Source organism: Bubalus bubalis, chromosome 2, assembly GCF_019923935.1.
Source record: "Bubalus bubalis isolate 160015118507 breed Murrah chromosome 2, NDDB_SH_1, whole genome shotgun sequence".
NCBI classification, from domain to species: domain Eukaryota; kingdom Metazoa; phylum Chordata; class Mammalia; order Artiodactyla; family Bovidae; genus Bubalus; species Bubalus bubalis.
This window is the reverse complement of record NC_059158.1, coordinates 73917522-73931426: the sequence shown is the minus strand read 5'-3', so window position 1 is coordinate 73931426 and position 13905 is coordinate 73917522. Positions and strand designations below refer to the sequence as shown.

At 34.0% G+C, this 13905-nt stretch overlaps 1 protein-coding gene across 2 annotated transcripts in view; it reads right to left on the bottom strand.

Moving 5' to 3' along the window:
* Positions 1 to 13905, bottom strand: part of ATF2 (activating transcription factor 2) — an 84546-nt gene that overhangs the window by 3017 nt on the left and 67624 nt on the right. For both annotated transcript variants that reach the window (XM_025274550.3, XM_025274545.3), the window contains exon 13: positions 3877 to 3982. In XM_025274550.3, coding sequence (XP_025130335.1) covers positions 3877 to 3982 — 106 coding nt within the window. The remainder of the gene's footprint in view (positions 1 to 3876; positions 3983 to 13905) is intronic.

Genomic DNA, 13905 nt, shown 5'->3' with positions numbered 1-13905 from the left:
ATGGATGATTATAAGACCTGATTCTAATGATCTATACACATGAGAATAAGCAATATTTAGAATCTAAATGCCACCAGCTGTTATAGTTGCATGCATTGAGATTCAAATAAAAATCCATATAAAACTGGAGACAGGGCATTCTAAATATTTATGAAAATAAATTACCAGTTTTTTGGCTTGAACAAATCTACATCTTTCTTATTTTAATAGAAGAGAAACCAATAATTCCATTTGTATAACACCCACAAATAGTTACAGTGTATGCAAGTTATGAGACAACTGATTGCATCAACACCTGTGAACTCAGCTTCCCAACTTAAAGACTGCAATTAACACTTGTGCTTCCTGGAGGGTCCTCTCTTCACCAAAGGTAATCACCATTCTATATGTATTCCTTTTATAATTCCTTTGTTTTTTCTTTGAAGTTTTACCAGATAGGTATAAATCTCTAAACAGTATCGTTCAGCTTTATTTTCGAACACTTTAAAAACAGTGTTATACAGGATGTGTTCTTTTGCACTTTGCATTTAGTATTAAAATAATTTTTATTTAGTGTTCAGATATGACAACTAGTTGGCTTTCTATGAAATCTGAGAGTACATACTGGCCTGCTTACTGATGGCCAGGTGCTCATTCTGAAAGTCAGTTATTAAGACTGTGGACACCATGAAGCAGGACTTACCCAGTGATTTGTAATGTAGAAGATACAGGGGGAGGAATCTGGCAAGCACAACTTTAGTTCAAATATAATTCTTCCTTTTGAGGGTTTTCTGAAATATAGTAACCCTTACAGTATTTTGATACTTTTGCCTCAAATCCATGCATTTTTGAAAGAATTTCACCTCTCTATAAATCTGCTTTAAATACAAAACTGCACCACTGGATAAAAATTTGATGTCAAGATATAGTTTAAAAAAAAAAACACTATCAGTAATCCTTTTTAAAATTATGTAAAGCATAAAGGTACTTTTCTGATTAAGCAACAATGAATGTTATAAAATATTTACAATTCAGTTAAATAGCCAATACAATAATAATGCATTCAAAGAAAACACTGGCAAATAACAGTTTAACTGGAGAGAACAGTAAAAAGCCCTTTATTTCACCACTATTCAACATGATAACAAAATGACCTTCCTCTCGATGTAAGTTCTCGGGATATAACGGCTTTCAGAAATAGAGTGAGCTGTGACAAGTGGTATGAGGAAATATAAATATACAGTGGGGGAGATGGAGTCAAAATGAAAAAGTGATGAGACAGGTGTATCTTTCTCCAAGCTTTCAGAATTAGGTAAAACAAATCTCTAGGTTGTACAAAGAATCAGGTACTCACTTATAAATTATGTATAAAATACCTTTGTAATGTCATACAGCTGTACCTATGTCCAGTTCGAGATGGTAAGGGGAGAAAAATTACTAGTGTAAATCACAAACAATAGAAAGATACAAGAGATCTTATTATACTCTAAGCGCCGTTTTTAGCACTACTTAAACCAAAAGAAACCAGTTATTTGACAATTCACTCTCTAAAGTTCCACTAATGTTTATACATATTTTCATTAATGAAAATACAAACTCACATTTAGGGTCTAATAAACTTTGCTTCCCACTTATGATTACAGAAACAACTATGTTTGTTATGTTAATTATGTCCAGAGGTTTACAGAAGATGAATTAATGGCAGTAAGATTACTCTTATGTTTTATTCTTCATGGAATCCAAACATTAAAAATGTTTTCATATTTCCACTCTTGTTTTGACCCTTAAAATCAATGTTGTGTCTTCTCATGACTGAAAGGTTTCCTAGGATATGGGACTTTCTGTTGTTAAAAAAGAGACCCTGTGACTGTGTGACTTTATATTGTCACTTTTACCTGCAAGATTTTGTGATATTACTTAATTTCTTCTAAACCTTAGTTTTCTGTCACATTGTTTTGAAAGAGCTAACTAGTATTGCAGCTCATTATCATTAGCAATTGCTGTGTGTTATAATATGATGAACAGTTATTTATTTGTAAATTTGTCCACATTTTTTTCTGAGATGTAAACATTAACTTAAACAATCTTTACTTGACTATTAAACAGAGAAGTCACATTTTTTTCCAGACTTCAAATTTGAAAATAAAAATTTTGAAATTTCTACAAAATCCAATTTGTAGAGCTGAAGAGAACTAATTTTATGCAAGAACTATACTGATGTCAATCAGTTTGACATTCAGATAACCAGACAGGAAAAAAGATGGGAACTGTTCCAAAACTTCAAAATGTCTTATTTTTTTTCATTTTCCATAACCTTGTGTATCTTCACTAAAAACTTATTAATCTAGACTTCCAGTCAGTTTGAGGATACAGCATGCAAACCTATGCATCTGTACACTTAAAAAAATCTTTATGGCTTCAAATAAAGAACTGGTTTGCATTTGCTGAGTATATATTGCCTGGATAACAGGGAACTGTTGGGGTTATCCAATAAATTTAGATTAAAAAATTGAAGATAATTATAAATTGAATGCAACTTAAGAGTTAATTTTCCTTCTACTTTTACAGAATTATTTGTATATTTCTTTTTGAAAATCAAAATTCAGGAGAGCTCTCTTGTTAAGAAAATCATGTATGCATAATGCTGAACTCAGTAGCTTATAAAGGAAATCATGTTGTTAAGTCAGATGGGAGCCATAATGGCCTCATCCCCGCAGCAGTCATTGTTAGTACAACCCCAAACATAATTCTATATGGTTCCAATTTACTCCACAATGTGTTTCACAATCCTGTCAAAATGACAAGATGTCAAAGGACTGAGATTTATTTGCTCAAAACTAACAAAAATCAATGTTCTAAATATACATGGCATAGAGAGATGCTAAATCTACTGAATCTTTTAAATTAAAAAATATTGCCCATTCTGATGAAACTGCTTACAATGACTACAAGTAAAGATGGTGGCCATTAAGTTTTATCGTGAGCACCTGAGGAACTGTTTGCATCCAATACAAAATGTTTCTTTGCTTTGAATTACTGACACTGGCAAATTAAAATGAAGTGGATACAGATGGTTGAAACAATCTTCAGATTTACAAATATCCTGAAATATCACTAAATCATAAAAATGAAAGCTATGGGTTATATATTATGAATGTTCCTAATGCATTCCCAGCTATGTTATTTGTTACAAATTTGTGTACGATGGACAAAATTGGCCATTTATTCAAGACTACCAGCTGGTTCCAACATTGTGCATCTTATCAAAATAGGACTTTACAATAAGAAAAGCACAATTAACCTCTAAAATGCTGAAAACAGAAAAAAAAAAACCCACCTCATTTTAAAGGGAAATATTTAAGAGGAAACTTACAAGCAGATAATTTCAATACTGTTCTAGTTTAGTATTTTTGTAACTAGAAAGCTCAATATAAACATTCGGAACGATGAAACTGCACAATGCTGATTATCTAAGGAAGAACACTAGGATCTGCTACTGTTAACAATAGGATCTGTTACTGACTGTTAAGATAGTTAATTTTAAAAAAATTACTAAATGGAGGCTGGAAAAGAAGTGTTCAGTCTGTCAATCCAAGAAAACTATTACTCTGAGAATATAAACAAAATATCATAAGTACTTTCACTATAAAATTATTAACCAACTCATTTTGCTAATCTATAGTAATCTCTAGGGAAAAGCTAGATATAGGAAAATTAAAAAACTCTAGATTATGAGAAGTATATCCTCCATTCCATAATAACTCTGCAGAACTTCTGATATTTAATATTAAATATCAGAACTGCAATCTCCATTTTTTTAATGGTAGCTTGGTTCACTCTGGCAGTATTTCACTGATATAGATAGCCTAAGGCTATAGGTAATGGAACATTACTCACTATGATAGCCAGATTTCTTCTGCATGGCGGTTACAGGGCAATCTTTATGAGCCAGAAGAAGCTGTTTCAGCTGTGCCACTTCATTTCTCAGCAGGGTGACTTCACTCTGGAGGAGAAACAACTTATGTACCTTACCAGCATCAGACTAAACAATTTTCACTGTTTAAAACAAGTGAAGATTAAGATATGAAAATCAGATATCTTTAAAATACCAAGGAATAAACAAAAATATGCTGCTTAAATTTATTTAATCATTACACATTAGCTTTTATATTTTAATATTTACATAAAACCTGCAACTTACACTATCCACTTGTGATTTAAATTTTTATGTATTTCAAAGTTTTTTACATTATCATTTGCCTTGGAACTGCTTATATACTACACAGGTTACCTATCAAAGGTATTTTTATTTTACATATGTTACATGCTCTTTTATATGAACAATTAGAAGTATCAAGGGAGTCAGGATAAAATTTCACTGACTCTATTCATTTGGAAATAAAACAAATTTATCCTGGAAACTAATTAAACAGCTTTCTAGAAACTAGGAAAATCTCCACAGGGGAAAACACAATAACTGGAGAATCACAGCTATCTAAAGTGTATCACAAGGCACTGTGTTTTTGGACACGGAACCAATGAAAGTAGACATGATGTCTAAACGGCTTAGCTGCCTTTGACCTAGGCCATTTGTACACATCTAAATTTAAATCTGATAAATCAATGATGATTTGTCCTTCTTATTACAGAATAAGCAGTTCAGTCTTTGTTTTGGATGCATTAATCTGGTAGATTCTATGTTGAAGTTCCAAGTTGAGAAAGCCCAATTAATTCCTTTGGATCACCCCCAAACCTTAACACATAAATTAGTGATAATTACCAATACTCAAGAGTTACAAATAATATGAGTGTAATAGATTAATAACATTAAAAAATCTTAACTTACAAATACCTCTACTTATTTGGACTTACATTAACTATTCACATTTCATCCATGAACCCAAAATTAAATGAAGAAATATAGCAAAAAGGTATACATAAAAGCTCAAGCACTTCTTTTTCCATCCCTAAATCTCTTACCCAGAAAGCTGAATGTAAAATAATTTAGATTAGACTCATTAGGTCTCCTTAAGTGACTGATGATAGGAACATACAAGATCAAAAGAATCAAAGTTCAGTAATCCAAAGGCAAGTTTGTCGAGTCAAACAGTTCCTCACACCCCAATAACAACGAACTGTAAATGCTGTGTTAAAGCACAAAACAAAAACTGATGCTTTACAAGAACTCTGAACCATAAAAAAAAAAAAGGTTAAATTATGTTTAAAACATTGTATTTGAGACAAGAATGGGTGTATAGTGATTATAGTACAAATGAAAAAGGTTTAAAGTTTTGCTTTAAAAAACCAGCTGTTATTTAGAAAATTAATTTCTATGGAATACTGAAGTCATTAGTGTCAATACTGCTAATTATTTCTATTAATGACAGTACTTATGAGAAACCATATTATGAATAATCCAACATATATAATCCAAAATGTTTCTCACTCTTTCTGCTGTCAGCTTGATTTTGAGACTCCCATTTACAAGTTTCTCTCATTAATTTCTCTAATATGAAATAGGGTGGGATATGTATTTTTAGTCAAGAATACACAATCTTTTATAATCGAGTACCTGTGATCACCCTTCTCATTAGTTTGAACCTATTAATCAATATTTAATCATTTTGACCTATAAACAGAAATTTTGTATGCCTAACTAAATATATACTGTTATATCCATCTAGAAAACCTTTCCTTTTTGCCTTGTTAATTATTTCACTATCTTTAAAAGTCAACTCAGTACAATATAAATACACATGGTGTTCATTTCTGTGCTTCCACAGCCATATTGACATATATGTACATATGTACATATGTGTTTGATAGTGTGATAGCACTTATCACACTGGATTGTTTTTGGTTTACTTATTTGCCACCTCTGTTAGATTGGGGTTTCTCAAGAGCAGGGATCACCTTGCTTTCTATATCCCCAGATCACAGCCCATGGCCTAGCATAAACTGAGTACGCTGAATTACCATGGTCTTCTCTAAAATCTATTTCCAGTGGGTAAAAAAAAAAACCACCACCAAAGAGGGTGAAATGAAATAGCTTAAATAATATAAAACTGGTCAATGGTTCTAATTTCATTATTTTTGTCAACAACCTCACCACATAGTCACACTGTTCATTTTCTTAGAAAAGGAACTTAGACATACTTAATAGCATCATCTCAATTACAGAATTTTAAAAATCACAAACGCCTTCTCAACTAAATACTCCATATGGACATTCATCATAAACCATATTATGAAAGGAAATGATGTATTAGATAAAATTCCTGAGCAGTCACAAGTTGATAATCTGATACAAAATAGTTGAAATAAAATTCTGGGTGTTAACCATTAAAACAATATTCCTATGCACTCAAAAATAAATATATTCAAAAATTTCTCTTTAAATGACAGGTTTGAAACTGGTAAGTTTGAATACAGAAACTGATATTCCATCTAACAGTTGGTGGTATTATGGTTGTTCACCTAATCAGACTGCCTGGTCCACGAACAAGTCAACAAATGTAAAGATGCCACTAGCTAAAAATGGGTAATGAACATTACGGACTTGAGAGAGAAGGTATTTGATTCCTGTTATAAGGGCTTCCCTGGGAGCTCAGATGCTAAAGAATCCGCCTGCAATGTAGAAGACCTGGGTTGGGAAGATGCCCTGGAGAAGAGAATGACTACCCACTCCAGTATTCTTGCCTGGAGAATTCCATGGACAGAGGAGCATGGTGGTCTATATAGTCCCTGGGGTTGCAAAGAGTTGGACATGACCGAGCGATTAATACTTTAACAACTTATATTTATGTTAACTGACTTTAATTTGAATCAGGGGCAAAAACTGGAAGAGAGGAGGAAATTTAAAAATGTTTAAATATTATAATTTGCATATATTAAAAAGGAGATCAGTCCTGGGTGTTCATTGGAAAGACTGATGCTGAAGCTGAAACTCCAATACTTTGACCACCTCATGCGAAAAGCTGACTCACTGAAAAAGACCCTGATGCTGGGAGGGATTGGGGGCAGGAGAAGGGGACGACAGAGGATGAGATGGCTGGATAGCACGACTGACTTGATGGACATGAGTTTGGGTAAACTCTGGGAGTCGGTGATGGACAGGGAGACCTGGAGTGCTGCGATTCATAGGGTTGCAAAGAGTCAGATACGACTGAGCAACTGAACTGAAGTGATACAGTACACAAGTATGCTGTTCTTTATCCAAAATGCAAAAAATGTAATTTTCTCCCTATACCTTTAAATGACAGAAATTGTAAGGAAAAAAACCCCAACAAACTCAAGGTGTGCTCAATACAAATTTAGTCCAATCTTTTACATCATCCTGATCTAAAATATTTTATAATGATGAGATTTTCCTAATGGTAATCCTGAAGCTCAAGTGATTTTTGATCAAAAGGTTAAATTAAATCAACAGTTTGTATTTTATTGCATCCTAATACTCAATTTCTTTAAAAACTGGTTATCAGCACTAGACTGAAAGCAGCAAATGGGACATGGTTGCCAGCAAAGAATTGGACTGTAAGAAATACTGCAAAGGAAACACAGTTGGATAAAAGAGGCCAAACCTTAAAGAAATGGATTTAGTTGAGCTGGAGAGCCCTAAGTGTAAGCATATGCTTATGGTCTACATCAGGTCCCAGGTAGGAGTTGATAAAAGGAGGCTTATCCTGGTATATAACCTTTACATTAGGCAAAATTAGAAGAGTTTGCCAAAGCCTGGCCAGTATTTTTAAAATCATTTATGACAAATGCAGAAAATTCAAATTAAACAAAACATTCAAGAATTATAGTCACATAATTATATGTATAAAGGAAAGAACTTAAAAAGGCAGACAGTATTTAGACAAGGCAGTTCCATAAACCATGATTTAAAGCCATAACAGAACCAGTTTGCTTAAGCCATAGTGAATCTGAAAGAAATAAATGTAATTTGGAAAACTCAGCAGTGGCCACAGGACTGGAAAAGGTCAGTTTTCATTCCAATCCCAAGGAAAGGCAATGCCAAAGAATGCTCAAACTACCTCACAGTTGCACTCATCTCACATGCTAGTAAACTAATGCTCAAAATTCTCCAAGCCAGGCTTCAGCAATACGTGAACTTCCAGATGTTCAAGCTGGTTTTAGAAAAGGCAGAGGAACCAGATCAAATTGCCAACATCCGCTGGATCATGGAAAAAGCACGAGAGTTCCAGAAAAATATCTATTTCTGTTTTATTGACTATGCCAAAGCCTTTGACTATGTGGATCACAAGAAACTGTGGAAAATTCTGAAAGAGATGGGAATACCAGACCACCTGACCTGCCTCTTGAGAAACCTATATGCAGGCCAGGAAGCAACAGTTAGAACTGGACATGGAACAACAGACTGGTTCCAAATAGGAAAAGGAGTACGTCAAGGCTGTATATTGTCACCCTGCTTATTTAACTTATACGCAGAGTACATCATGAGAAACGCTGGGCTGGAAGAAACACAGGCTGGAATCAAGATTGCCGGGAGAAATATCAATAACCTCAGATATGCAGATGACACCACCCTTATGGCAGAAAGTGAAGAGGAACTAAAAAGCCTCTTGATGAAGGTGAAAGTGGAGAGTGAAAAAGTTGGCTTAAAGCTCAACATTCAGAAAACGAACATCATGGCATCCAGTCCCACCACTTCATGGGAAATAGATGGGGAAACAGTGGAAACAGCATCAGACTTTATTTTTCTGGGCTCCAAAATCACTGCAGATGGTGACTGCAGCCATGAAATTAAAAGATGCTTACTCCTTGGAAGAAAAGTTATGACCAACCTAGGTAGCATATTCAAAAGCAGAGACATTACTTTGCCAACAAAGGTCTGTCTAGTCAAGGCTATGGTTTTTCCAGCGGTCATGTATGGATGTGAGAGTTGGGACTGTAAAGAAAGCTGAGCGCCGAAGAATTGATGCTTTTGAACTGTGGTGTTGGAGAAGACACTTGAGAGTCACTTGGACTGCAAGGAGATCCAACCAGTCCATTCTGAAGGAGATCAGCCCTGGGATTTCTTTGGAGGGAATGATGCTAAAGCTGAAACTCCAGTACTTTGGCCACCTCATGCGAAGAGTTGACTCACTGGAAAACTCTGATGCTGGGAGGGATTGGGGGCAGGAGGAGAAGGGGACGACAGAGGATGAGATGGCTGGATGGCATCACTGACTCGATGGACGTTAGTCTGAATGAACTCTGGAAGTTGGTGATGGACAGGGAGGCCTGGCGTGCTGCGATTCATGGGGTTGCAAAGAGTCGGACATGACTGAGCAACTGAACTGATAAACAGATTTAATATTAAATGAAAAAAGAAATATTTATACCTCTATATCTGTGGATTATTTTAGAATGATTATAATTGGATTCAGCCTCCAAAACCTTTCTGGTTAGTATGTTATTAGTTTATTTGCAGAATATATTAACTGTCTTTCTGGGTCATTCTGAAGATTAAATGAAATATGAGACATGAAAACATTTTGAAAACATTAAAGTCCCATTCAAATGTGACCAATTACTGATTTTTTTTGTGTGTGTGGGGGGTCAAAGTAAAATATATTTGGTAAGATAAAGCAGATGCTAATTATGGTCTAAGAGAAAATGTAATTATTTGGCATTGTCTATACCATTGCTCTAATCTATTTGTATCTACTCAAAAGTTAATTACATACTGATGAACAAATTTTATATATATATATATATATATATATATTTACAGTTTGAAGCAGATCAGACTGATGAAATAATGACAGGATAGCTAATTGATTAACCAATCAAAACATTTCATTGATATTTGGCCACAGATAGATTGATGATCAGGTTCCATAAATTCACGATCTTTGACTTTCTAGTTCAGCTACTATCCCCCAAATTAAAGAAATAATATTGGATAGTTTCTTCTTTGGGGAGTTTCTCATTGCTATTATCATTGATTTTTGTGAAGAGTAGCTTAAGTATCTTAACTTCTCTATTACCTCTCTTATTTGGTCTTTAAAATAGTACTTATTCTATGAGTTTGACAGATGAGGAGGTAAAGGCTTGGGAAGATTTTAGTAAAGACTAGTAAAAACGGCAGCCATGAGATTAAAAGATGCTTGCTCCTTGGAAGAACAGCTATGACAAACCTAGACAGCATATTAAAAAGCAGAGACATCACCTTGCTTTGCAAGGTCCATATAGTCAAAGCTATGGTTTTGCCAATAGTCATGTATGGATGTGAGAGCTGAGTGCTGAAGAATCAATGCTTTCAAACTGTGGTGCTGGAGAAGACTCTTGAGAGTCCCTTGGACCGCCAAGGAGATCAAACTAGTCAATGCTAAAGGGAATCAGTCCTGAATATTCATTGGAAGGACTGATGCTGAAGCTCAAATACTTTGGCCATCTGATGCAAAGAGTTGACTCATTGGCAAAGACCCAGATACTGGGAAAGATTGAGGTCAAGAGAAGAAGGGAGCAACAAAGGAGGAGATGATTGGATGGCATCACTGACTCAATGGACATGAGTCTGAGCAAACTCCGGGAGATAGTGAAGGACAGGGAAGCCAGGCCTGCTGCAGTTCATGGGGTCGCAAAGTCGGACACAACCTAGCGATTGAGCAACAACAGTAAAAAGAAGTACTCAGAATAAAATACATGAGATAGAAGTGGCATCACTATTACCCTTTCCCCCTCTAGATTATAGTGAAAAACTCAGTCTGGGAAATGTGTAAATGTGTAGGTATGGAAATCAGTAGATTTCCATTGGGAGTGGATGAGATCAATGAGATAGAAGTGGCATCACTATTACCCTTTTCCCCTCTAGATTATAGTGAAAAACTCAGTCTGGGAAATGTGTAAATGTGTAGGTATGGAAATCAGTGGATTTCCACTGGGAGTGGAGTTCTAGAGTTTTTCAGGAATTAACATTTTTAAAATTTTCAGGTATTGGATACCATCTCCCAATTGTTGCCATTCCTTTCTATTTCAAGTGATAAATACTAAAATACTGTTTAGGTACCAGGATTTAAAAAATTGATCCCATTCCCCCTAAGTCAATGGACCAGTAAACAAAACCTTTTCTGTATCATTAACTTATTAGTGAAAACTCCTCACATATCTTGTTATCAAAGAATGCTTCTATTAATTTACCGAGCTTCCAGTCCACACACATTTGCAGTGCCTAAGTTTTAAAAGCAAAATCCACAACAAATTCTACAGGTTTTATCACAGATTGTTAAGAGCTCCTATGAGTCTGCCTTTTGTCATAAAGGAAATGCTGCAGTTCTAAACTGAAAACTAACCCACAAGATGAGTATATGTAAGACAAAGACATAATGGCGTTAAAACCATTTCAAGTAAAAGACAAAATCATATATTACCTTTGGAACACATGTATACCTGTGGCGGATTCATTTTGATATTTGGCAAAACTAATACAATTATGTAAAATTTAAAAATAAAATAAAATTAAAAAAAAAAAGAAAATATAATAGTTTATAACCAACAGCATCCAATTCTTGGTCTAGAGTACCATAAATGTCTCTAATACAATTTGATGAAATTGTTTTTAATGATTCTAGAAAGCTAAAATATAATTAAATTCAGTGAATGGGGCAGTAAAGTTGAATAATTAGTATTTTCTTAAAACCTAATATATATTTGGTAAAAATACGAACAGTCACACCTCAACACTCATTAAACCTTTTATTATATATAAGTAACCATGGGTCATTACTGCCCACTACACTGATCAGCTAAACCTGTATGTCACATGAAGAATTATTAAGGAAATGTAGAACTGATGAATGTTTTCACATAAAGTAGAGTTTAATTATTTCTTTGACATTCAATTTTCTTTACAAGTCATTCTGTTCTTCACAGTTAACAGTTTTGCTGTTGGCAGACTGAATGAAATTTTTTCTCCAGAATCTATTATAAGCATATTAACTCTTCATATTCTGAAAACTAGAATGTGTCACTTACTTTTTTAAAACTTATTTTACATGACATGTAAGTAAAAAAACAACAAAAAATCATATATCCACTTGAAACAATAGAAAAAGTCATAGTTGAAGTACCCTTTCTTCCCAAACCCCCTTTATCACTGTTACAAACTAATACATGTCATTCTTAAAATTTTACCTGTTTAAAGATTCATTTCTATACTGATTTCCATATCTACACATTTACACATTTTAACTATAAAGCTTTCATTAATGAAAAAGAATTATGCTATACATTTTTAGTATGTGACTTTTGAGTAATTTGTTGAGGTGAAATTTCCATAATATAGAATTAACCATTTTAAACTGAAAAATTCAGTAGCATTAGTACACATCTGCAATGTTGTGCTATGACCACCCTCTATCTGACCATTCAAGAGTAAAACCCCTTGTCCATTAACCAGTTTCTTCCTATTCCCCCCCCCCCCCACCCCCCCGTCTCTGGAAACTACCCGTTTGCATTTTGTCTCTATGGATTAATTTGTTCTATATATTTCATATAAATGGAGTCATATAGTATGTGACTTTGTGGCTTCTTTCACTTAAGCATAATGTTTTGCGATTTATTCACATTGTAGCATGTAATTTCACTCCTTTTTGTGGCTGAAAAATATTTTATTGGATGTATATGCCACAATTTATCTACTGATGGACATCTGGGCTGTTTCCATGCAACTTACTTTTTGCCCATAATATTAAAGACATTTTCCAGGTTAATATATTCAAAAGGACCTTATTCTCTTTCTTTTTTGCAAAAGTTTTTTTTTTAAATACCCGATAACACATCATCTCACCTAGTTTCATGTTTTGGTATATATCTTTAAAACTAAGAACACTTTCTTTCTAACCATGATGCTATTCATCCCTCAATTATTAATGATTAAAAATACTGATTTTTATGCTTAGTGAAATAAATCAGAGAAAGACAAATACTGTATGATATCACCTGTATCTTGGTTCTGAAACATAAAACTAGTGAATATAGTGAATAACCAAAAACAAAACAGATACTGAGAAAAAACCATGCTTACCAGTGGGCAAGACAGAGATAAGAGATTAAAAACTGCTATATGTAGGGACTTCCCTGGTGGTCCAGTGGCTGTGTCTCTGCACTCCCAATGTAGAGCACCCAGGGTTTGATTCCTGGTCAGAGAACTAAATCCCACATGCTTCAACTATGAGTTCACATGCCACATCTAAGATCCAGCACAGACAAATATATAAACAAACATTTAAAAAACCTGCTATGTATAAAATAAACAAGCTGCCAGGACACATTGTACAGCAAAAGGAATAAAGTAAGTTGTAAGTAGAGTATAACCTTCAACAATTGTGAATCATGACATGTACATGGCAACATGTAATTATATACTATATATCAACTATACCTCAATTTAAAAAAAACAACTGGTTCTGTTTTAATTTGAGATATTAAGTAGTTATGTTCAACTATAGTTTAACTTCATGATTTCTTGATTGTGACTTCTATTTAAAAGTTTCATGCCTGCTTCAAAACTGAAGTGTTAGCTAACTTTTACCTAGGTGATAAATCTTGCCTTTATTCCTCCAATCAAGAAATTTCTACTCAAATTAGGAAATATAAAAATGAATACATTTTACAATAATGGTATTTTATATAGTTTGGATGGTGGAAAAAACATGAAATTAATGAAGTAAATATTACATTTATTGTGAATACTGAATTCTCCAAAGTTTTCTGAAATAATAAAGCACTGTTAGTGTTCATAGTGGTGACCAGGGCTGCAGTATAATTAAGGAAATAGCAATATGATTAACATGAGTTTGAGCAAACTCTGGGAGATAGTGAAGGACAGGGAAGCCTGGCAAGTTGCAGTCCACAGGGTCAAAAACAGTTGGACATGACTTAGCCACTGAACAACAATCTCATTAAAAGTTGCTAATA